At 33.5% G+C, this 23,234-nt stretch overlaps 5 protein-coding genes across 11 annotated transcripts; 2 read left to right on the top strand and 3 right to left on the bottom strand.

The window, feature by feature from the left end:
• The first annotated feature begins 1,536 nt into the window (after window positions 1–1,536).
• On the top strand, window positions 1,537–2,800 carry LOC121216161 (uncharacterized). The gene is made up of 2 exons (XM_041091497.1): window positions 1,537–2,285; window positions 2,440–2,800. Exons 1-2 carry the CDS (start codon window positions 1,537–1,539, stop codon window positions 2,798–2,800), a joined length of 1,110 nt encoding a protein of 369 aa, XP_040947431.1.
• A 3,878-nt stretch (window positions 2,801–6,678) lies between these two features.
• LOC107927334 (uncharacterized protein DDB_G0280579) lies at window positions 6,679–8,615 on the top strand. 2 transcript variants are annotated; one of them, XM_016858400.2, is made up of 2 exons: window positions 6,679–7,058; window positions 8,130–8,615. In XM_016858400.2, the coding sequence occupies exons 1-2, from the start codon at window positions 6,975–6,977 to the stop codon at window positions 8,316–8,318; spliced, it is 273 nt and encodes a 90-aa protein (XP_016713889.1). In that variant the 5' UTR covers window positions 6,679–6,974; the 3' UTR covers window positions 8,319–8,615. The 2 variants fall into 2 exon arrangements, with proteins under 2 accessions (XP_016713889.1, XP_016713887.1); XM_016858398.2 differs by having other exon boundaries at window positions 6,735–7,058; window positions 8,115–8,615.
• Window positions 8,616–9,277: 662 nt separating this feature from the next.
• Window positions 9,278–10,235, bottom strand: LOC107927416 (mitogen-activated protein kinase homolog NTF4-like). Its single transcript, XM_016858463.1, has 3 exons — window positions 10,086–10,235; window positions 9,758–9,895; window positions 9,278–9,619 (listed from the first exon to the last, which is right to left on the bottom strand). Exons 1-3 carry the CDS (start codon window positions 10,233–10,235, stop codon window positions 9,278–9,280), a joined length of 630 nt encoding a protein of 209 aa, XP_016713952.1.
• An 898-nt stretch (window positions 10,236–11,133) lies between these two features.
• Window positions 11,134–15,385, bottom strand: LOC107927498 (mitogen-activated protein kinase homolog MMK1). Its single transcript, XM_016858577.2, has 6 exons — window positions 15,039–15,385; window positions 14,812–14,941; window positions 13,262–13,399; window positions 12,433–12,765; window positions 12,117–12,297; window positions 11,134–11,568 (listed from the first exon to the last, which is right to left on the bottom strand). The coding sequence occupies exons 1-6, from the start codon at window positions 15,272–15,274 to the stop codon at window positions 11,393–11,395; spliced, it is 1,194 nt and encodes a 397-aa protein (XP_016714066.2). The 5' UTR covers window positions 15,275–15,385; the 3' UTR covers window positions 11,134–11,392.
• Window positions 15,386–18,075: 2,690 nt separating this feature from the next.
• LOC107927443 (F-box/LRR-repeat protein At3g59210) lies at window positions 18,076–20,054 on the bottom strand. 6 transcript variants are annotated; one of them, XM_041087821.1, is made up of 4 exons: window positions 19,556–20,054; window positions 18,908–19,447; window positions 18,673–18,816; window positions 18,076–18,533 (listed from the first exon to the last, which is right to left on the bottom strand). In XM_041087821.1, the coding sequence occupies exons 1-4, from the start codon at window positions 19,793–19,795 to the stop codon at window positions 18,222–18,224; spliced, it is 1,236 nt and encodes a 411-aa protein (XP_040943755.1). In that variant the 5' UTR covers window positions 19,796–20,054; the 3' UTR covers window positions 18,076–18,221. The 6 variants fall into 6 exon arrangements, with proteins under 6 accessions (XP_040943755.1, XP_040943767.1, XP_040943757.1 ...); XM_041087833.1 differs by having other exon boundaries at window positions 19,286–19,447; XM_041087823.1 differs by having other exon boundaries at window positions 18,908–19,713; window positions 19,816–20,053.
• Between the last annotated feature and the right edge of the window lie 3,180 nt (window positions 20,055–23,234).

The following is a 23,234-nucleotide window of genomic DNA, read 5'->3' as shown; positions in this document are numbered from 1 at the left end:
GTTTCCAGTAAGTGTTAGGGAGTTAGGCTGGTCGGAGGATATAAAAAATTATATTTTGAAGAAGGATGGGAATCAAATGGTGGTTAAGGAGAGTGTATCGGAGTCGGAACCAAAGTTTAGCTCGGTGCTGGAAAAGGGACGAGATGGAACCCGAATCGTTTCGTCGGTATCATTAATGGATAATGTCATTGAAAATGTAAGTGTGGAAAATGCATGTCAGGGGCTGTAGGGGAATTAAATATTGAAGAAGCCAGCGTGACATTAGAAGCTGAAGTTGAATTGGGTGTTAGCAGGCTACACAATGGTATGGATCGGGCTTGCGAGGACATTGCCAATATGGGCCTGGCGTCGGGTTTAGGTCTAAGTGAAGGTCAAGATGGGTTTAGGTCTATGTGCTCTATTCAAGAAGGGGTGCTGTCCTCCAAACAAATTCAAAGAAGAGATCAAAGTAGGAAAAAGGATAAGAGCAGTATTGCGTCTGTGAGCGAAGATAAAGTGGTGAATCTTTCTTTGTCTGATTCAGATTTGAGCAATAGGAAAAATGTTATCCTTAGAGAGGCAAAGCAAACTTGGGAAGTAGGGAAGAAATTGGGGCTCAAGGTTCAAGGACATGAAGAAGATGTTATTGAGGAGATTATGAGACTTAAGGGGCAATAGTAAAGGAGATCTAGGTTAGAGGCATTCACTTACAATTCAGGTGAGTATTTGTGTTGTTCTGAAGAATAGTGTGGTTGGATTTATATTGGTTTTATGAAAATTGTATCGTGGAATATTAGGGGTTTGGGTACTAATGGAAAAGTTGAGGTGATTAACAGATTAGTCAAAATACAGGGGGCGAATGTGTGTTTTTTACAAGAAACTAAGCTTGTAAACGTGTCAGAGGTTTTTGTTAGAAGAATTTGGGGAGATGATAATTTTGATTTTCGTTTTGTTGCTGCAGTAGGTCGTTCGGGAGGTCTTATTACAATATGGGATAAATCGAGTTTCATAATGAGAAAGGAATATCGCTCTAATCGATTTATTGTGTTAGAAGGGATTTGGTGTGTTGAGGGGTGGGAAGGGGTTTTGATTAATGTGTATGCTCCTAATCTGTTGAATGAGCAGAAAGTTTTTTAGGAAGAAATATTAGAGGTTAAGGAGAGGTCCATAAAATTTTGGGTTGTGGGGGGAGATTTTAATGCAATTAGGAACAAAAGTGAAAGAAGCAATTGTGTGGGTTTATTAAAAGGGTCGAAAGATTTTCTGAACTTCATTGAGAAATGTAATCTGGTGGATTTGCCTCTGTTGGGGAGAAAATTCACTTGGCATGGTCCGAATAATAAGAAGAGTCGACTGGATAGATTTTTGGTGGACGAAGTTTGGTTAGAAAAGATTGAAGATTTTCAGCAGCAGGGTTTAAATCGTTCTGTTTCGGATCACATCCCAATTTTATTGTCGCATGGCTTTACCGATTGGGGTCCAAGACTATTTAAGTTTTTTAATGCGTGGGTTCAAAATAAGGAATGTATGAGTATTATCAGAAATAAATGGGGTTCGATGGGTTATCTGAATGGTAAGGTGTCTGGAAAATTGAAGAAACTCAAAGGTGCCCTTAGAAAATGGAATGGGGAAGAAAGATATACCTTAGATAGAAGGTTTAATGAAATCGAAGCTAGAATTAGGTGCTTGGATGAGTGCAGCGATGTTAGAGATCTTTCTAAGTTGGAATTGGAAGAGTTGAAGAATTTGAATCTTGAATTAGGAGTGTTTAGTAGATTCAAGGAGTCCATTTGGAGGCAAAAATCGAGAATGACATGGCTGAAGGTGGGAGATTCAAACATAGCTTTTTTTCATAGAGCGGTTAAGTTTAAAGCTAAAAGAAAGACTGTCTATGGTATGAAAATTGGAAACGAGTGGCTTAGTGATCCAAAGGCTTTGAAGGCGAAAATGTTTAACTTTTTTAGAAATCATTTTAGCTATCACTCGAGGAAGTGGAGTATGGATTTGGAGTTTAATTTTAAAAGGCTGAGGGATATTGATGTCGCGAGCTTGGAGAAACCCTTCTCAATGGAGGAGATTAAGGAGGTGGTGTGGAGTTACGATGAAAACAAAGCACCGGGTCCGGATGGATTCAATTTATGTTATTTTAGAAAATGTTGGGAGGTTGTTAAGGAGGATTTATTTGAGATGATGGTTAAGTTTTTTAATTCCGGTAAATTGGAAAAGAGTATTAATTCGTCTTTTATTGCGTTGATACCTAAAAATGATAATCCGCAGGATATTTTAGAATTTAGACCGATTTTTTGGTGAGTTTACTGTATAAAATTGTCGCTAAGGTATTAGCTAGAAGAGTATGTGTTGTCATTGGGGAGGTGGTCAGTGACTCACAGTGTGCCTTTATTCGGGGTAGGCAAATTTTTGATGGCATTTTGATTGCTAATGAGTTGATTCACTGATTAGGCGTAAGGGTGGAGCGGAGGAATACTTGTTGTTTAAGCTAGATTTTGCTAAAGCTTACAATTGTCTGAGGTGGGATTTTCTGGAACTAATCTTGTTGAAGATGGGTTTTGGTGAGAGTTGGACGGGCTGGATGGTGGAATATGTGTCTTCGGCGAGGGCTGTGATGCTAGTTAATGGAGCGGTTACTAATGAGTTTAGATTACATAGAGGTCTTCGACAAGGGGATCCTTTGTCCCCGTTTTTATTTATTCTGGTTACGGAAGTTTTGCACTTGTTGTTTGAGAAAGCAGAGGAATTGGGGATGATTGAGGGGATTAAGGATATTCTTCCTGGTCGATTTCCCATCTTCAGTTGCAGATGATACTATTTTATTCCTCAAGGCGGAGGAGGCAGTGGTTCGAAATTCGAAGTATATTCTTCGATGTTTTGAGTTATTTTCTGGTTTAAGCATTAATTTTGGGAAGTCTTGTTTGGTTGGTTTTGGTGTGGATGAGGAATTTTTAAGTTTAATGGCTGCCGCTTGCAAATGTAAGATTGGATTTTTTCCATTCAATTATCTGGGCATTCCTTTAGGCGCGGATCCTAAAAATATCTCATATTGGAACGGTATTGTGGATAGAGTGGAGAGGAAGTTATCGGGATGGAATAGTAGGTCGCTTTCTTGGGCTGGTAGAGTGGTGCTCATTAATTCTGTGCTTTCGTCTTTGCCTATTTATTTTATGTCGTTATTTCAAGCACCGGTCATAGTGATTAATAAAATTGATAAAATTAGACGAAATTTTTTGTGGGGTAGTACTAGGGGTCGGCAGAAGTTGGTAAAGGTTAAGTGGAAATAGATTTGTATGCCTAAGGTTAAGGGGGTGCAGGTGTGGTGGATTTAAGGGTTAAAAACAAGTCTCTTATGGCCAAATGGATCTGGAGATTTGCGATGGACAAAGAAGTGTTATGGAGATCATTGCAGCAAAGTATGGTACTGCTGTTCAAAATTGGCGGTTTAGAACGAACAATTTTAATGACATGTCAGTGGTATGGAGGGGCATTATAGAGAATGCGAAAGACTCGAAAGTGGCTAAGTGGGTGGGGAATGAGTCTTTTCGCTGGTTGGTAGGAAACGGGAATTCGATAATTTTTTGGGAGGATATATGATGTGGTGATAGGCCGCTGAGAGTGGAATTTCCAAGGTTGTTTCGATTATCTTTGAATAAGAGTGGCTTTGTTAAGGATTTTTCGAAGTCCAATGGGTTTAAAGAGGTCGATTGGGCTGTTTTCTTTTCCCGTCATCTTTTGGATAGAGAGGTTATCATGGTCTCTCAATTAATGAAAGCAGTCAGTTGTATAGTTTTGATCCCCGAGATGGAGGATCGATTAATTTGGATTCACGATAAGCAAGGGGAGTTCTCAGTGAGGAAATTATCAGAGTTGCTGATATGTGCTGAAACGGCAATTTTTAGGTTTGCTTTCGACAGGATTGGGAATTTAAAAGTGCCGCCTAAATTAAAAAGTTTCTTATGGATGGTATCAATTGATCGTATTCCCACAAAAGAGTTTCTTGGCAAAAGTGGGGTGAAGTTTGGTCAATTGGGGAATGGGTGCCCGTGGTGCGAGAGAGAAATGGTGTCTTTGGAACATTTTCTTTTCAATTGTAATTTCATTGCGGGGTTTTGGAGAAACATTTTGGAATTGTGGGAGGTGAAGTGGAGACCATTTGTCGATTTCTCGGACTTTTTCTTTTTTTGTAATAATGTCTTGTATAAAGGAGTTGTCAAGAGTTTATGGCTTATTTCGATGTCTGTGGCATGCTGGTCGGTGTGGCCTGCAAGGAATGAGCTGGTGTTTGAAAAAAGATGGCCTAAAATGTCCAATTTGGTATTTCTTACGAAAATTCTGGCTTTGATGTGGATTAGAGCGGTGTATGATGAATTGAAAGTGGATGAGAAAATTTGGTGGGTCTGTCCTGTTAGAAGTTGGAGTGGTGGTAAGAAATTCTGGTCTGGTGGTAGCTTTTGGTGTCCTCCGTGCTTTGGAGGGGTTAAATTTAACATGAGTGGTATGGAAAGTGAGGGGGATGCCGGGTGCTGTGGGGTGTTGAGAAACTCGAAAGGGGTGGTTAGGGCTGTGTTTTCTGGTCCATGTGCAGCAAGAGAGTCAAGTGCAGCGGAGGTGGGGGCGGTTTGTTTAGCATTGGAAGTCTTTATAGAGATGGGGTGGAAGGGCTCGTGTTCTTTATCCATTAAAGTTGGCTCTTCGGACGTGTTCTGCTGGTTCGAGAACAAATGTTCGAGACCATGGTCGTTGGTCTCTATTTTCAAGGATATCAAGTCAAGGGTGTCTATTATTGGTAATGTTTCTTTTTCTAGAGTGGATAAGCATGGTAATGCAATGGCTTTTGCATTGGCGGCCGCTGGTCTGAAAAGGCAGAAAATGTTCAAGGCTTGGTGGTAATTTGTGCATTTTTCTTTCCTGGCTGTTTTGTAGGTGAATTGTTTGTGTTTTATTTTGTTGTTTGTTTTGTGGGTGTGGAGGGGTGTTTTTGAGCAGTTTCTTAACAGTCTGGTAGCATGTTATTGGATGAGTCTGTTGAGTTTAGGGGGGTCTTGTGTGCCGTGTTGTTTTCGTGTCCTGGTTTCTGTTCACAGACTGGTCTGGCATCATTTTGCGCTAGTGGTTTTTATTTCTCTTCAGCTTTGTTTGCTGTTGATTTTGATCTAGCGAAAAAAATAACCACAAGAAACAAAGAAAATGCTAATAATCTTCAAAGAAATCAAAAGGGAGTCTTTAATCTTGATGAAAATATACTTCAGAATCGGATTCAATGATATTTTTCGAGTTATTTTCTTGAGTATTCTATGACATCTTCTTATCTGTGTTATATATAGGTCCTAGAATACTTGAAAAACCTAAAAATTGCGTTTTTCAACTTTTTGGAGCTTGATTCGTTATTTCCACAGCCAGTGTGGCTCTTGAAACTTGCTCCGATTTTCTGATTTTCACTCATTTTGCTCATAAATGCTTTCCTAAGTATAGAAATATGAATTTAAAGAATTAGGAGCATAAAATTCACCATTTATCTTTATTTTTTTTTTAAAACTTTGAAGTTTTACTCTAACTTTTTGTTTTTAACATTATTTTGAAATATGATAAATCAATATTTTTTTAGAAAGTGAAATAGTTTAAAAATTACCTATTTTTCTCCAAAAATTAAATATACAAAAAGTAAAATATACTTCTAAATTATATAATTGTAATGTAATATAATAATTTTTTTAATATTTTTCAATGCACCCAAATCTATATCCTCCTACATTAATAATAATACTCATATTAATTAAATTAAAACTCAATCCACAATAATACAATAAATTTAAATCAAACACGTATATATAAAATCAATAATGTTATCACTTTCATATTTTCTTCAACTTGTCAGTATTGCAATAAATTTCATTTATGGTCGGTCCAATGAATGAAAAACGTTTCAACATCCCGTAGCATCCACAACTATTGAAATTTATTTGTATTTTAAATTTATGTATGATTTTGAATTAATCCAATACTATTTTCATTATATCAATTTAGATATTATCTTTATTAAATATATATTTAATAATCGTAAATTTTTTATAATAAATAAAAATACACATTTTAAAAAGAGTTAAATTATTTTTTTAATAATACTAATTAAAACATTAAATTTTTAAACATGACGATTCACGTGTATTTCATGTTAACTTTTTTGAATTTTTGTTTATTTTTTGAATATTTTAATTTAAATTATTTGATGTGCATATAAGATAAAATAGTGTCATGTCAGCATGAAGTACATGTGGACTATCAGGTGGATTGTCATGCCAACATTGTTAAAAGAAATTAATATTTTAGTCGCCATTTTCGTTAAAAATAGCGATTTTAAGTCTTTTTTAAAAGTTTTAACTCAAAAAATAAAGACAAATGAACAAAATATGTAAGCATTAAAGTCTAAATTTATCATTATGCCTAAAATAGAGTGAATAAAAATTATTTATTATTTATTATTTATTTATTGGGTAAACTACACAAATGGTCACCCAATTTATAAGTTTTCATTTTAGACACTCAATTTACATTTTTTATCATTTTAGACACTTCTCTTACTATTTGTTTTCATTTTAGTCACTAAGACAGTCTTGGCTTTTGTTAACATAAATATCATAAAGTGATTAAAATAAAAACAAATAGTAATGAGAGTGCCTCAAATGATAGAAAATTTTCCGAATGGCCAAAATAAAAACTTATGAAAATTGGTCATCATTTATCCCTATTTATTTGGGCTTTAGCTAGGGAGCGAAATATATATTTTCTGATTAAGTGGTGTATGGTCCATACTTGTTGAATATTGTAGATAGCTATTAAAAAAATGAGTGAAGTACAATTTTCTATGTTCCATAAATACCATTTCTAAAAAAGGTCTCCCTTGAATCAATTTCACTTCTTCTTCTTCTTCTTCTTCCCTTGTGTGACTAAGCAAATTGTTTATTTGGTGTTTCTAAAATCTGAAAATGGAGAAAAACCAAGCTTACAAAGCTATGCAAAGACCAAAGCATGGCTCTTCTGCTGGACCTGAAGACATGGAAGATGCCATGGTTTGTACCCTTTTCCATATTTTCAAACAATTTCTCTTCCTTTTATGTATTTTCAAGTTTAAAATATTTCATAATTCCCTGTATTTTTTAAATATTTGCAATTTAGTTCTTTGTACTTTTATTTCCAAAAATTTATTTTCTCTATTTTTTAAATTTCAAAATTCAAATCTAGTTTGTAACACTGCAAAACTTTTTGAGTTAAATTTGTTATTGTTGCATTTTGATTTTTTTTTAAAACCCCTCAGTTGGTAGCCATATAATTAAAAAATATTATAATTAACCAGAATTTAACAAAAAAAAGTGTAGCAATGTGAACAATTAAATCTAATTTTTGAAATCTGGAAAGTAGAGAAATTTAATTCTTGAAAATAAAAATATAAGAACTAAATTTCAAATTGTTGAAGAGTATAGAAACTTATAACATTTTTAAGCTTATTTAATTTTTTATTATTCTCACTTGTTTACCTTTTTGGGTTTTGATTGATTTATTTTATTGATAGACATGTAAAAGCTCTGATTTTGTAATGAGTGTTGGATATGGCATATATTTGTGTATGTTATTTTTTCTTTAAAGAGGATTGTATCCTCGTGTCTCGAATATGGATATTATGCTAGTTTTAGACATTAATACTTCAAGAAAAATGAAAATTTGGAGTAAATGTTCATAAAATATTCGGTCGTGTGTCCATATTTAAATATTGGCATCAAAGTATTACCAATGTTTTAATAATTAAATCGATTGTCAAACCAATTAAACCATTAGTTTTCAGTTTAATTTGTATAATTTCGGATTCAATTATTTACAAAATAAAAAATTACAAAAAATCTAGAAAATTCATTTAAAAATTTAATATACACAAATAAATAATAATGAAAAAAAAACATTCATTTTGTAGTTGTAAAAACATAATTAAATATTTAAGTTAATTTAAATCCAGTTCAAATAGTTTTTTAACCAATTTTTACCAGATTCGACCAGTTTTTTTAATCCGCTCCACGCTTCTCTATTTTGATGGTATCAATTAGACCATTCATTTTTCAGTTTAACTGATTAAGCCTCAAGTCATGCAGCGGTCAAAAGTGAAGTCTTGGGACTGTAGCTCAAGTTCCTCCTCCTCTTCTGACTCTGATTCATCATCGTCCTCAGAATCTTCGAGTAGCGATGATGAAGAGAAAGGATCAAGAATATTGAAGTCAAAATCTAGAAGAAAGAAGAAAAAGAAGAGCAAATCAACAAAAAATAAGAGCTCAACAAGCTGATGAGGTCTTGTCTGAAGACTTAATGGTATGTATGTATGTATGTATGTATGTGTATTGAGTGTTCGTAAGTCTGAGTTTATATTGTCTTATGATAAGAAAAAGAAGAGCTCAACAAGCTGATGAGGTCCTGTCTGAAGACTTAATGGTATGCATGTATGTGTGTATGTGTATTGAGTGTTCGTAAGTCCGAGTTTATATTGTCTTATGGTTGACGTTTGTCGTTAAATGATTAAATATTGAGAAGTATGGGATTGGATATTATCCCTTTGTTATTAATAAAAGGGTAATTGTATTTAAGAGGTCTCTCAATTATAAGAATTTGATGAAATTAGTATCTCTATTATTAAATGAATCAATTTAGTCCTTGAATTATTAAAAAAAATCAAATAATATTAAATTAGAATAGAGTTAATATTTATTGTTTAACATTATTAATATTTTTGAGGTTTTTATAGTTCTGTAGATAAAATATTTTGTTTTGAATTGAACTGTAATTGAAAAAATAATTTTGAAAATATTTTTTATATAGTAAATGTTAATTTTATTACAATTTAAACTTATTCTATTTTTTTAATAGTATAGAGGCTAAATTGATCTATTCAATAATAAATTGATTAATTTAATTTAGTCCTTACAATATTTTTAAAAAAAATCTTTCAAATAAACCTAAAAAGAAAAGCTCGGAAAATGTGAGGTGAAGGGTAGCATGGGCCCATCGAACAGGATGTTTTGAGTTGAATTTAGTTTTTTTTTTTTAACATTTATCTTATTAGGCATTTATCATATTTTTTTTATATACTAATTTTATTTAAAATTTGATGGTCAAATTTAACTATAAAAAAAAAAGAATAAGGGTCAAATTAACAAAAGTTGCAAATATAAAGGGTTAAATTTGAAATTACGTCTATTTTCTTTTCTCTAAAATACTCATGTGACCCTACTTAGCAACTTATATGTTTTTAAGATAGTTTCATACTAGTTGGAGGATAAAAAGAGTTTACCTCCAAAAGCAATCGCAGCTGATGCACATCATCTCCTCCAGGAAATAATGGCTTCCGATCCATCAGTTCCATAAAAATGCAACCCACTGACCATACATCAACCGCTGCACTATAATTGAAGAGTTCAGCAACAGTTTCAGGTGCACGATGCCATCTTGTACCAACATATTCTGTCATAAAACAACTTTCGGAGGTGACACGAGCCATTCCATAATCACATATTTTCAGGTCACAATTAGCATTCAAGAGAAGGTTGCTAGGCTTCAAGTCCCTGTGAAGAACATTTGCAGAGTGTATATACTTCAGCCCACGTAAAATTTGATAGAGGAAATACGGCAGAAACACAAAATATCCAGCATAAACTAAGGTCACTGTTCCTCAGAACCAGGCAGAGTATACACAACTTCATAAAAAGCAACCAAATGTCTACATTCGAACCTGACAATGCTCTTCTGATAAAGCTTGACTAGAATGGATTACCTGATGCAGGTCAATGTCCATCAGCTCATAAGCAATATAAACATCATTAAAGCATTCTATTCTGGGTGGTGGGATTATATCCCTGATCGCAATTACCTGTAATGAAAGTTGCAAATGAGACTAACTCAGAATGATAACAAAAGAGATATTGCTCTCTCTACATGTCTCTCTCAAGGTTTTTGTGTATCCATCACTAGAGAAAAAAGAATCAGGACAAAGAAAGGACAAGTTATAATCAAATACTGATCCTAACAGCGCTTTAGTGTTGGTGTGTGTTTATCCACACGTTTTCATGGTCCATTTGAAGAAGCATCTTGATCTCACGAAGAATTCTCTTTGCATAAATTAGGTTATCAAATGCATTCGCTAGCTTCTTCAATGCCACTTCTTCATTTGTCTCGGAATTCAACACAGAACCAGAAGAAGAGTTTACCATACAATGCCATAGCCCTCCATACCAATGGGTTCAAGAGGAGGTTTATACTTAGCAGTGACCTCAAATATGTTGCCGTATATATCAAGCCCAAGAAACCTATTACCGTGTCTAAGAATTACCGGAGAATTCTCCAACCCAACAGCTATTTGCTGTGGCGGTTGCTGGTGATGTTGTCGGTTGAGTTTGAGGCTTTTATTTTTGGGTAAAGAATATCCAAAGTCACTAAAACTATTAACAAATTTACGTTTTTATCATTTAACTTCTAAAAGTTACAAAATTGTCGCTAAACTATTCGAAAGTTTTTGTATAAGTCACCATAGCATTCCCTGTTTACACTGCTTGCACCATTCGAAGGTTTTCATTCCCTTCTCTTTTCTAACCTAATTTTTTTTTATGAAATAATTTTGAATATTACCAAGGTGCAAATTAAAATTCAAACAACTTTTTCCTCTAATTTTTGACATTGATTGTTAGATCAACTTGAATCTAAAGTATATTTTTCTATTCGTTGATGGATACTGATCCACCATATCGGTCTTTGATTCGTCACTTGAAACTTATTAATCGGACTTTTAAGGAAAAAAAATTTAACACAGTGATTTAAATAAAAACTTTCAAATAGTTCAATGACTTGAATGAAAACTTTCAAATAACTTAATGATTATTTCGTAATTTTATAAAGTTAAATGATCAAAATATAAACTTATTAATAGTTTAATATCTTTAAATATAATTTACATTTATTTTTCTAATTTGATACAAATGTTCAACCATAAAACTTACTCAGATTCAAACGTCCATAGAGCAAATAGAAACAAATTTCATATTAAAAATAATTAAATTAAATTATTAATTTTCGACAAGGGTAAAAGGTATAATTTTCCAAAGATCCTTCAAGTAAACAAAAAGCCTTTAAAAGAATTAAATATATTCATGTTAAATACATATCCAGCGCTCGGATTAAACAACAAAAGAAATCAAGAGAGCCATTACAAAACACCAACAGAACTGTTTTAGTTTCCCGCATTCTGCCAATAATTAGAGTTATCCTCCCTTCAAGATTTCATCCCGTCATGGATGGAACATATATACAGGAAGGAGCCAATCATAAAGCATTTTTAACCACACCGATTGAAGAATAGATGGCATGTAAATCATCACGGTTGCACATATTCCGGGCTGAATGCAAGCGCTTCCCGATATATTAGCTCCTTCATCTGTTCCTCGGTTAATGCATGTTGCTCGAAGTCGAAGTTAAATGGGGTCATGCAGACAGGCTCATCGCTTAGGTCATGCAGCGATGATAGGTAAGGATGAGCTAGTGCATCCTCAACTGCAACATATACAGAAGCATGGTACATGAGTTCCAAGGTAAAATTACTATGGAGGCCCCTATAGTAGGACTCAGATTGCATTTTTCTTCCTCTACTCAAAAAATGGGCAAATTAGCCCTTATACATTAGATCAAAGAGCAAACTAGTCTTTTTATTAAAAATTTCATCTATTTCTACAGTTAAAAACTGGTTCATGTACGCCATCATAAGGTACATGTGGCACACCACATGTCTATATCTGGTTATTCCGTCAAGTCACATCTGGTTATTCCATCAGTCAACTTAGTTTTTAACAGTACAAAAGATGCAATTTTTAACAGAAATGACCAATTTACTCTTGATCTAACATACAGTGACTAATTTACCCCTTTTTTGAATAGAAGAGCCTCATGGTACTTTTACCTGATTTCCAACTCAAGAGTGAAAAGAATTGCAAGATGGAATAAGCTAGAGGCAAGAAAAAATTAACTTAAAAAAAGGTGACTATTTTGCATGCATTGGCGAACTTTCATAAGAGAATTGAAAAAGAAGAAGTATAAGAACTCACCGGTAATCCTTAGTCTAGGATCAAATGTCAACATCTTTTCAACAAGATCAATAGCTAAGGGGTGGACGGTTGGAAACTTTTCGGTGAAAGATTGTCGGTGATAAAGAGGAAGTTGCTGGATGTATCTCCTGGCATTTGCATTCAAAAACCCCAACTCAGCCTCTGATGGGGTGCCAATCAGCTGCACACAAAGAGTCAATCATTCATGGTGAAACGTTACAAGCATTTTATTAGTTTATCGTGTGAACCTACTTAGCAACTTATTTGCTTGAATTTCAGAAAATTTTATACTGGTTGGAGGATAAAAAGAATTTACCTCAATAAGCAATCGCAGCTGATGCACATGATCTCGTCCAGGAAATAATGGCTTCCGATCCATCAATTCCATAAAAATGCAACCTACTGACCATACATCAATAGCAGCAGTATAATCTGAAGAGTTTAGCAACAGTTCCGGTGCACGATACCATCTTGTAACAACATATTCTGTCATAAAATCACTTTCGGAGGTGACACGAGCCAGTCCAAAATCACATATTTTCAAGTCACAATTAGCATTCAAGAGAAGGTTGCTAGGTTTCAAGTCCCTGTGCAGAACATTTGCAGAATGTATATACTTCAGCCCGCGTAAGATTTGATAAAGAAAATACTGCAGAACACAAAAAAGAGGCCATTAGTTAGAGACCAGTTATGTTAGAAATGGTGTTGCTTTTAGCCATTTGTTCATTATTCAAGTTCAAATTTTGATAAGATTAAAATTACTAGAACTTCGTATTACAAATAAATAAAATTATCATTTAATAGAAAGAAGGTTGCTTTACTTTTTGCAATGCTTTCCTTCGAAATTGTTTGAATCAACCGTAATCCTATGTACAAAGCCTTTGGTGCCTTAAACTAGAGACCTAAGAAAATAAAGGGGTCGAAAACTACGTGTCTTCGTTTTCGTTTTTTGTTATCATTTCAATTTCAGTAATCATTCCGATCTAAAACCAAGGTCATTGTTCCTCAGAACAAGGCAGAATCTACACAACTTCATAAAACTTCAAACTTCTCATATGCAATATAGACATCACATACAATATAAACTAGTGATTTAAGGAATATAATTCTTAACATAAAAAGCAACTGAATGTTTACATTCGAACCTGACAATGCTCTTCTGATAAAGCTTGATTTGAACGGATTATCTGATGCAAGTCAGTATCCATCAGCTCATATGCAATATAAACATCATTAAAGCATTCTCTCTTTGGTGGCGGGATTATATCCCTGATTGCAACTACCTGCAATGAAAAATCCAAATGAGACTAACTCAAAACTATAACAAAATCGAGATTGCACTCCTATGTGTGTCTCTCTCTAAATATAATACTTGTTTCTGTGTATTCATCACTACAGAAAAAAGAATTGGTACAAAGAAATAAAAAGTTATAATCATATAATTTCAAGGTTTAGATGGGAAAGCTGACGTTCAAACAAAAACTTCTAGCACTAACATTGGCATTAGCAAACACAAATCTGACAAGAGTGTTCATCAGCCTGAACAATTGAACAATCAAGTTTTGCCCAAAGAAGACTTATACATGGATCGGTAAAAGTACCATAGAGATTTTGTACTAGGAGTCAGATTGGGCAAATTAATCCATGTACCTTAGAACAAAGAGCAAATTGGTCCTTTCTATTAAAAATTTCAATCATTTATATATTGTTAAAACTGACGCGGTTGATGGTATAACCAGACAGTGACACATGGCATGCCACGTGTAACTCATGTTAACATACAAATACCAATTTTTAACAACAGAAATGGATGGAATTTTAACAGAAGGTCTAGTTTGCTATTTAACCTAACATACAAAGACTATTTTACTCATTTTTTTAGTAGAGGGGGCAAAATGCAATTCGGCCTCCATGATATGTTTACCTACATGGATCCTATTTATACATAATAATCAGATTAATGTAACCACTGTAAGATCAAACAACACTGTGTTACAACTTGGTAATACAATTTAAGGGCTTTGAAGCTTTTTAATGTTAAATATAACCCAACTGCTAAGGTAACATAGAAAAGCTCTTAAATCCCTGTTCTTCATTCAAGGTTTGCAAATGCTGTAAAACAGCATAAACTAATACTCATCATTGCAATTCCCCTCTTGAATCGTTCACAACTAACATGATGCACATTGAGTGTATTTGATAATTATAGAAAAAGTATTAGTTATGTCCATGCAAAGCAGAAAACGAATGAGACTAACGAATTAAATAAGCTACTTTCATATGAAATAACACCTGCGCATAGCTCATTCGTCATTATGAGACGTTATTAACTCTAACCTGTTGAACTCTCGAGTTAAAGTTAACTTAATAAACCTATGATTCTTCAAATCCTTTGTTTTTCGCTAAAGTACCTATGTCGGGCACATATTCAACACCTCAAAATGTAAACCAAAACAGGTTATGATACTTCAAATATATGAAAAACTTTAGCTAAAAAACAAATGCACCCATATCCACATCCACACCTAAATTTGAGTAACATAGCCATCAATCAACAACGTTAAAACAGCCAAAACACAGCCAAAAAGGAGGGAAATATAAACACCAAATACAGAAAGGATTAATAACAAATGTATCGAATTAAATCTTTTTTTTTTAAAAAAGGGGGGAATTATATCAATTTCCACTCACTGACGTTTTCATGATCCATGTGACGAAGCAATTTGATCTCACGAAGAGTTCTCTTAGCATCAATTTTGTTATCAAAAGCATTCGCTATCTTCTTCAACGCCACTTGTTCATTTGTCTCGGAATTCAACGCAGAACTACTCAAAAAAATCGGGAAAAAAATTTAAATCATAATTTCATTAATTAACAAAACCCAATCAAATAACTAAGGTGAAATCAGAAAGCTGAGTTTACCATACGATACCATAGGCTCCTTTACCAATGGGCATAATAGGAGGTTTATATTTAGCAGTGACCTCAAAAATGTTACCGAATATATTATACTGAATAAACCTCCCGCCATGGCTAAGAGTTGCCGGGATATTCTCCAACCCAATTGCCATTTGTGGCGGCTGTTGCTGGTGGTTTTGTGGGTTGGGTTGCTCCGCCATCTCAGTGTCCGCCGCCTGTGGTGGTCCACCGCCTTCCATTATTAGGTGAAAATGAAAAAAATAAACAAATTGGGAGCAGGTGGATGGTTTAGGGTATTTTATTGGTCAATGGATCTGTTCTTATTTTTGGTGGGGGATATTTTGCTGTCCCGTACATTTGTTTTGCTATTTATTTTCCCTTTTTAGTTTCTTTTAGGCAAATTACACCAAGGTGATTAAGTTATTAATAAATTAATATTTTAGTCATTTAATTTTAAAAAAAAATTAAAAAATGATCCTTAAATTATTCAAAAGTTATCATTTAAGTCATAAATTTTTTGTTTAAATCATTAGGCTATTAATTTCATTTTTCAAAGATTAGCTACAGAGACAAAGCCAGAAAATTATTTTTTTTTAAAGATAACATCGCTGAATGATGTACCGTAAAATATAAAATCATAAATTGGTAATATACAATATTTACTTTTAATCAAACATACTCATATTTGTGCTTGCTCAACCATTCGAAATCATAATATTCAAATTCAATTTAAAATCAAAATTAAGAATTTACTAATTTTATAATTGAAATCGTAGTTTTCAATTCGAAACATAATCTTTTAAATACTAATTAAATCATTCAAAATTCATAAAAATAAAACTAATATAGTTAGATATAGTAAATTAACTACTGATGACAAGCTTGAATATGCATGGTTTATCAAGTTGAGATCTTAAGTTTCTTGATCCGAAATTCATATAACTTTCGACCCAGTTAACCATTTTTTATTTCATTTTCACCAGAATACTCATTGTTTTACAAGCTATCATTTGATATAATTTTAAATAACAAAGTAGTTATGGTTTTCTTTCTCTCCTTCACTTTGGCAGAAACTTACTATAACATCATCTAGCTACTTTTGTTTCGTTTTTACACTTCTAACAAACTAGAAATCGTCTCTTAATTATTTTCGATCTAAAAACATACATATTTCACTTAATTTTATAAGCTTATATCATTATCCTTTAATGGCAACTTTTAATACACTTGATAAAATAAAATAAAAAACTATTAGTACATATATATAAAAAAACAAGGTTTAAATATTCAAAATCCTGAAAAATTTGAAAAAAAAAACTAGCTTATACTTAAATTTTGGTGGAAAAATGATGGGGAAAGCTAGGCACGAATATAAAGAAAAACAATGATAAAAATATATTCATCTTTTCTTTTCTTTATATATATTATTATTATATTACTTATAACATGTTATTATTTTAAGTAAAATATTAAATAAATATTAAATTATTATTTAACAAAAATATTATTTAAAAGTTATCATGAATAATTTAACTTATTCAAGAAAATTTTCCTTTTATTTTTATCAAGAATACTTTTTTAAATTATGTTTTTAATACTATTAAAATATTGGAGGGAACCTATTTATATTTTTAAAGGGCTATAGTATATTTACAAAGGGGAAAATTACAAAAATCTTAAATATTGGGTGACCTACTTATATTTTTAAGAGGGCCGTAGTATAACTACAAAACGCTAAATTGTAACAATTTTAAACTCTATCTAACTGATTGACCTCCATGAGACGCATTTTATACAATGATCACAACTGGCCCGTGACGTAAGCGGCTCCAAAAGAAATGAACAAGATAATAAATGTGTCTAATCTAAAGACACTAATCGTCGGTCTAGTATTAAGTTTTGTTCAAGTACCCGTATTTGTTGCAAGCAATTGATTGTTTTAGTGCCAGTTGCATTTACAATTACAATAAACTTAAAAAGAAATGAAAAACATGTTAGATATCACCTAAATCCGAGTTACAGATCAGATAACATTTCTCTTCTTTTTTCTCATTGAGTGTAGGCTGTTAGGAAAAGTCGATTGAAGGCTTTACCATGAGAAGTTTCTTCTTGTTTATCATCTCAATTCAAGGAGATACACATATGCTTGAAATGATATACATTACACATGAAGCTGTGAAAGGAACATCAAGCTATGGAGATTTGTACATTCATTCTTACTTTGGTTCAAGACAGGCCATTGAAGATGGAGGTTCGAGAACTTTGGGATTTAGCCAGTTATAATACTGGAATTAAGCCTCTCTGTGATGAACTGATGTTTGAAGACAATAGGACATCACCACCCCTGATTTGACTATGGAACTCACACCACCAATGCTTGTGTTTCACAGGTTGATCAGTTTATTACGACATGGATGTCACCCGATGCCGAGTCTCAGCACAGACCAAATTGGTTAGTCACTGGAACATGTAGTTCCAGAAATCGAAACATTTGTTAAACCATGCATAAATGGAAATCACATGCAGTGTTGTTTCACTTTGTTTATCACAAAATCACATGCAGGTAAGAAATGGTTCGAAAAGAAACATTCAGTTAATGTACTTTTGGAAAAGAATATGGCTTTTGAACAATAGATTTTCTGATATGCCATATATTGGAATGGAGATCAAATTAGGACACTTACATATGACCACAGAACTTAGACATGCAGAGGCAAGTAATCTGGTTTTCGTAACAGCCTAAACTCAATGGTAAACAAGAAGAGAAATGTTATCTGGTTTGTGAACATATTTTCGATTTCTTTTTATTGTGAATGTAAATTGCAACGAATACAAATACTTAAGCAAGACTTCATACCAGATCGCAATGTAGAAACTCCACAAGCCAAGTTCCTCTCCAATCAGCACCCTCATTATGAAATTCCAATTCGAAAAGGTTATGACATGCAAGCACTGGATCGAGACTTGTTTGGAGAAGTTGTATACAAAAGCTTGAAACTATTATACAATGTTAAGATATTCAATACTCAATACACTGACATGAAAAACAAAGTTAACTAGCTGGTTCCTCAATGGTTAAGATATCAATTTCAAAAGCTACATAAATATACATACACACATGGATATAAACCAACCATCAGATATACTGTATTGCCATTAGTGAAATATATATCACAAACAAGACATCTATACAAAACCAAACCAGACACTGATAAGTTCTAACCATAATATAAAACAGTAGTACAAAATCACAATTAGAGATTTCTTTGAACGCTTTAGTAACTGCAATAATTTGTTCTGCGCTTCACATTTCTGTCTCCAAGTCAGGGCAGCCATACTTATTATGAGCTTTTCCAGAACCATTGCATTATCCAAGAAATAACTAACCATTTCAATCATATGTGTGTCAAAGTATGAAATTTCAATCTCCTTGAGGTGAAATGACAAACAAGAAGGAACTTTCATACGTAAAGCCTTCCATCGAGTTCCCGCATCGTCCTAAACTCTTGAAAAAAGAAAAAAAGTTATTTGGTTTGTACCATGAATTTAGGTGATCTCGAATATGCTTTCTATTTTTTTAAAGTTTTTTGTAATTGTGGATGTAACTGACACTAAAACAATGACAAAGACTTCATACCGGAAAATTGAGGGTAAGTGTCTTTAGATTAGGCACACAATGTAGAAACTCCACAAGCCAAGTTTCTCTCCCATTAAAACCAACACCAAGATATTTGAATTCAATAAGGTTGTGAAATATAGGAAGTCGACTTGTTCTGAAAATCTGCACACACATAAACTTGGAGCTATCATATAAAGTTATATTATATAATGTTAAAAGGAAAAACAAACACATGAATACTAAGTTTACTAACCACTTCATCAATGGTTAAACTTAGAGACCATACATTGCAAATTCCTTGAATAAGATGAGTTGCACTTGTTTCACAATCAATGGAATCAAACTGATAGATGCTAATATCGGCTTTTTCTAGGGACTTCATGGTACTCAAAATATAACTTTTAGCTACTGCGGCATGATATTGAAAATAAACAAGATTGGGAGCATTAATCACCACCACAAAATTGAAATATCTGCCTTCTGTCACATCAAACTCTAAAACCAATCTCTTAAGCGAAGGACTTTGGATATTGACCTCACTTATATTATCAAAACCACATTCAATAAAAGCCAAATCTTCTAAGACATGGCAATTGGAAATTAACCTATGAATGGAATCACCGAAAAGTACCGAGTTTCTAAGCTGCAAAGTCTTCAGATTCCCTAAACAAACGTCAGATGGCACCTTAATCTCAGAACCTACTGCATCCAATTTCAGTGTCACCAGTGAGTGGCAAGTGAATAAAAGAGCTGGTAAAGTATCCCCAAGATTCTTTAAGTCCAAATCAATTTCCTTAACACCACGGCACAATGCAGCACATATCCAGCCAGAAACATCAAAATTATGATCTTTATCATTCCATGAAACAATATCATTTAGCCTAAAGCAATCTAAACTTACCTGATCGGGGAATTTCAATAACCTATCAACAAAGTTCTTGAAGCTGTCAACATTTCTGTCAGTCAAACCACGCATTAAATAACCATCAAATTCAATGGTAGAAATTGAAGCAAAGAGGTATCTCCACTTGGTTGAAATAATAGAGGTTCGAACTGCTTCTTTAATGGGAAGGAAAGACAAAATATGAAAAAGAATATGATCAGGAAAACTACTGATCCCGTCTTCCACACACATCGCCATAAGGTAAGAAAACTACAGACCTGTCCGACGGCCGGCAATAGGAACCGGAGTGTTTTCCGCTTTTGTTTTGTGGTTCGGCTTCACTAGCTTATGTCTGGCTTCTGTGAAAACTTTGAAGACTTGAGTATAGAGGAGGTCCGGGAAGCTGAGCTGAGCACGCTGACGACTGTCGTGTGTGGCTGTGAAGAATGCTTTCGTAGAAGCAGCTAGGGATGCAAAAAATTAGTGTTAAATGTGAAAAGAGATGACTACTTTCGTTTTTCCGTACCTTTATATAAGATTTAAGGTTAATATCAAAACTGGTCCCTTAACTTTTATCCAATGTGCAATATAATACATATACAAAGTAAATGTCATATTTAATACCTGTACTATTCTTTCATGTCTTTTCTTGATTGATCAAGTATGAAGTATGTAAGCCCCATCATCTCCAGAGGAAATGAACAAGACATGATATGTGTGCCTAATCTAAATATACTTATCAGCGATCCATTGATTGGCTTAGTGTCAGTTATATTCACAATTAGGATAAACTTAAAAAAGAAATGGAAACCTGTTCGAGATCGACTAAATCCATGTTACAAACCAGATAACATTTTTCTTCTTTTTTCTCATGAGCTTGGGCTGTTGGGAAAACTATATTGAAGGCTTTACCAAGAGAAGTTTCTTCTTGTTTATCATTTCAATTCAAGGAGATGCACATATGTTTGAAATTATATACATTACACAAGAAGCTGTAAGAGAAACGGAACATCAAGCTATGTACATAAGAGAAAAGGAACATCAAGCGATGGAGATTTGTACATTCTTATAAGCAGCAAAGAAGGCTTCCATTGTTCCTGTTAAAGGCTACTACAAACTTTGGTTTAAGACAGGCCATTGAAAATGAAGGTTTGAGAACTTTGGGATTTAGCCTGTTAGAATACTGAAATTTAGCCTCTCTGTGATGAATTGATGTTTGAAGATAATGAGACATCACCACCCCTGATTTGACTATGGAACTCACACCACCAATGCTTGTGCTTCACAGGTTGGTCAGTTTATTACGACATGGATGATTGGATGTCACCTTACATAGTTCAACCAGATCAGACCAAATTGGTTAGTAACTGGAACAAGTAGTTCCGTCCCTTCAGGCAAGCACCCTTGAAAACCAAATAATCTTGAATGTCTGCAAATGGTAGAGCTGGCTGATGACTTTGGTAATCTACATATGTAAGTTCTTGAAATCTCAAAGTATCTTAAATGCTTTAGCCTGCCAATAGAGAGTGACAAGGAGACTCACAAAAAATAAGAACTCGTAAGCTTTTGAAGTCCCTTACAGCACGGATGGAGCTAGACTCGAAGAACAAAGAGTGCCACAATCCCACACCATTGACAACATTTTCTTGTCTAATATGAGAAATGGATTTGCAAGATCATGAACTAAATCATTCATCTTACATGTTGTAATGCGACCATATTGATCCTGCTCCACCTCCTGCAATAAGGAACATGATAGCAACGCATTGAAGTTTGACTGACAGAAATGTTAACAGCTTCAACAACTTTGTTGATAGGTTATTGAAATCCCCCAATCGGGTATGGGATTTCTTGGAATGACTGCATTGTGCCATGATGTTAAGGAAAGTGATTTACATTTAGCTAATATTGGGGATGTTCTCACTTCACCAGCTCTTTCATTTACTTGCCATGACACTTACCCTCACTCTGCTGGTATGAAATTGACTGTTCTAGTACGATGAACTTAGAAGAAACCAAAAGCATGTTCGAGATCACCTTAACTTCATGGTACAAACAAAATCACTATTCTTCTTTTTTCATGAGTTTAGGATGGTGTGGAAACTCCATGGAAGGTTTTACCTATACAAGGTCCTTCTTGTTTGTTTGAAATGATTACTTATTTCTTTGATAATGCAATGGTACTGGAAAAGCTCATGATAAGGATGTGAACCCTGTCTGGGAGACGGTAATGGAAAGTCTGCAAACAGTTATTGCAGTTACCAACGAATTCAAACAAAAGTATATGCATAAATATATATGTATCGTAACCAAAAGAAAGCCTACGCTTCCAGTGTTCCTGTCGTAGGCTAGCTTTGATTCAACACAGGTCATTGGAAATGAAGGTTTGAGAGCTTTAGATTTTAGCCTGCCAGAATACTGGAATTTAGATTCTCTAGGAATGAAATAATGTTTGAAGATCCCTTAATTTGATTATAGAACTCACACCATTGACACCAAAGCTTGCGCCTTACAGGTCTGTCAGTTTTGATAATATCAACTCTAAACTAATTTGGGAAAAGTATCATCAAGGCCTTTTTACTAAAAGTTAAATTATATTTTGACCCATTTACCTAAAAAAATAAGTAAATTTATTCTTATATGTTAAATTAAAAAGTAAATTGATGTTTCTATTAAAAATTTCATCCATTCCTACTATTAAAAATTTATTCTTATAAGTCATTAGCTTGAGATACATGTGAGTCGTAACATGATTATTTTGTCAGCCATGTCTGGTTTTAGGGATGATATTTTTAGCAAAAATAATCAATATGCTTTTTGATCTAATATAACGAGACTAATTTACTCATTTTCTTAAATAAAAGAGGCAAAATGTAATTTAACTCTTAGTAGAGGGACCTTGATGGTACTTCTACCAAGAAATTTCTATCATTGTGTATTGTGAATATTATAGGAGTGTATTAGAGTAAAATTTGCTTACACTGTAGGGGTTTCTTTGTACTATTTTATGTTATGGTTAAAACTTATTGGTACCTGATTTGGTTTTGTATAAACTAAATCCAAAATTACTAATCTTTTAGTAAATATACATTTTAAACATTAAATTTTGAAAAATTATAAAATCATCATTGGATTATTCAAAATTTCGATAAAATCATAAGTTGCTAGCATATTTGTGACATTCAATCACAAGAACACCATAAATACATCAAAAGTTGCTAGCAAATAAGAGAGGAAAGATGGATTAGATTATAAAATTTATAATTTTCAGCCACAAAAATGCAAAAAAAAATAAAAATCCAAACCCCTCTTAAATTAAAATATTTTGACTCAACCGAATTTGCATTTCACAAGAATCTGACAATTCAGTTGCCTTCGAAAACTGTTCAACACTGACTGACCTGTAAGGCGCAAGCATCATTTAAACATCATTTCAGTCCTAGGAAAGCTAAATTCCAGTATTCTAGCATGCTAAAATCTCAAGTTCTCAAACCTTCATCTTCAATGGCCTGTGTTGAACCAAAGCTAGCCTATAACAGGAACAAGGGAAGCATCCTTTGCTGTTGGTAAGAATGTACAAATCTCTATAGCTAGAGAGCTCCCCTTTTTCTTGTTCTAAAATAGCTCCAAATCAATCTGATATTCTTCCTATCAGAGCTTGTTGTGTAACGCATATCATACGATTGTTTCTTACAAA

Source organism: Gossypium hirsutum, chromosome A02, assembly GCF_007990345.1.
Source record: "Gossypium hirsutum isolate 1008001.06 chromosome A02, Gossypium_hirsutum_v2.1, whole genome shotgun sequence".
Lineage (NCBI taxonomy): Eukaryota > Viridiplantae > Streptophyta > Magnoliopsida > Malvales > Malvaceae > Gossypium > Gossypium hirsutum.
This window is presented reverse-complemented; position numbering and strand designations above follow the sequence as displayed.

Bases quoted from the DNA above. Each gene is read 5' to 3' on its own strand.
- LOC121216161 (XM_041091497.1), top strand. From the start codon at position 1,537: ATGGGTTATCTGAATGGTAAGGTGTCTGGAAAATTGAAGAAACTCAAA. The intron at 2,286-2,439 runs GTGAGTTTACTG...TTCACTGATTAG, and splicing joins GAATTTAGACCGATTTTTTG to GCGTAAGGGTGGAGCGGAGG.
- LOC107927334 (XM_016858398.2), top strand. From the start codon at position 6,975: ATGGAGAAAAACCAAGCTTACAAAGCTATGCAAAGACCAAAGCATGGC. The intron at 7,059-8,114 runs GTTTGTACCCTT...TAACTGATTAAG, and splicing joins AAGACATGGAAGATGCCATG to CCTCAAGTCATGCAGCGGTC.
- LOC107927416 (XM_016858463.1), bottom strand. From the start codon at position 10,235: ATGGTAAACTCTTCTTCTGGTTCTGTGTTGAATTCCGAGACAAATGAA. The intron at 9,896-10,085 runs GTGTGGATAAAC...CTTTCATTACAG, and splicing joins TTCAAATGGACCATGAAAAC to GTAATTGCGATCAGGGATAT. The intron at 9,620-9,757 runs GTTCGAATGTAG...CGTGGGCTGAAG, and splicing joins TATCAGAAGAGCATTGTCAG to TATATACACTCTGCAAATGT.
- LOC107927498 (XM_016858577.2), bottom strand. From the start codon at position 15,274: ATGGAAGGCGGTGGACCACCACAGGCGGCGGACACTGAGATGGCGGAG. The intron at 12,766-13,261 runs GTTCGAATGTAA...TGTGTTCTGCAG, and splicing joins TATCAGAAGAGCATTGTCAG to TATTTTCTTTATCAAATCTT. The intron at 12,298-12,432 runs GTAAATTCTTTT...CTTTGTGTGCAG, and splicing joins AGCTGCGATTGCTTATTGAG to CTGATTGGCACCCCATCAGA.
- LOC107927443 (XM_041087819.1), bottom strand. From the start codon at position 19,795: ATGGCGATGTGTGTGGAAGACGGGATCAGTAGTTTTCCTGATCATATT. The intron at 18,817-18,907 runs GTTAGTAAACTT...ATGTGTGTGCAG, and splicing joins GTTTAACCATTGATGAAGTG to ATTTTCAGAACAAGTCGACT. The intron at 18,534-18,672 runs GTATGAAGTCTT...TCAAGAGTTTAG, and splicing joins CACTTACCCTCAATTTTCCG to GACGATGCGGGAACTCGATG.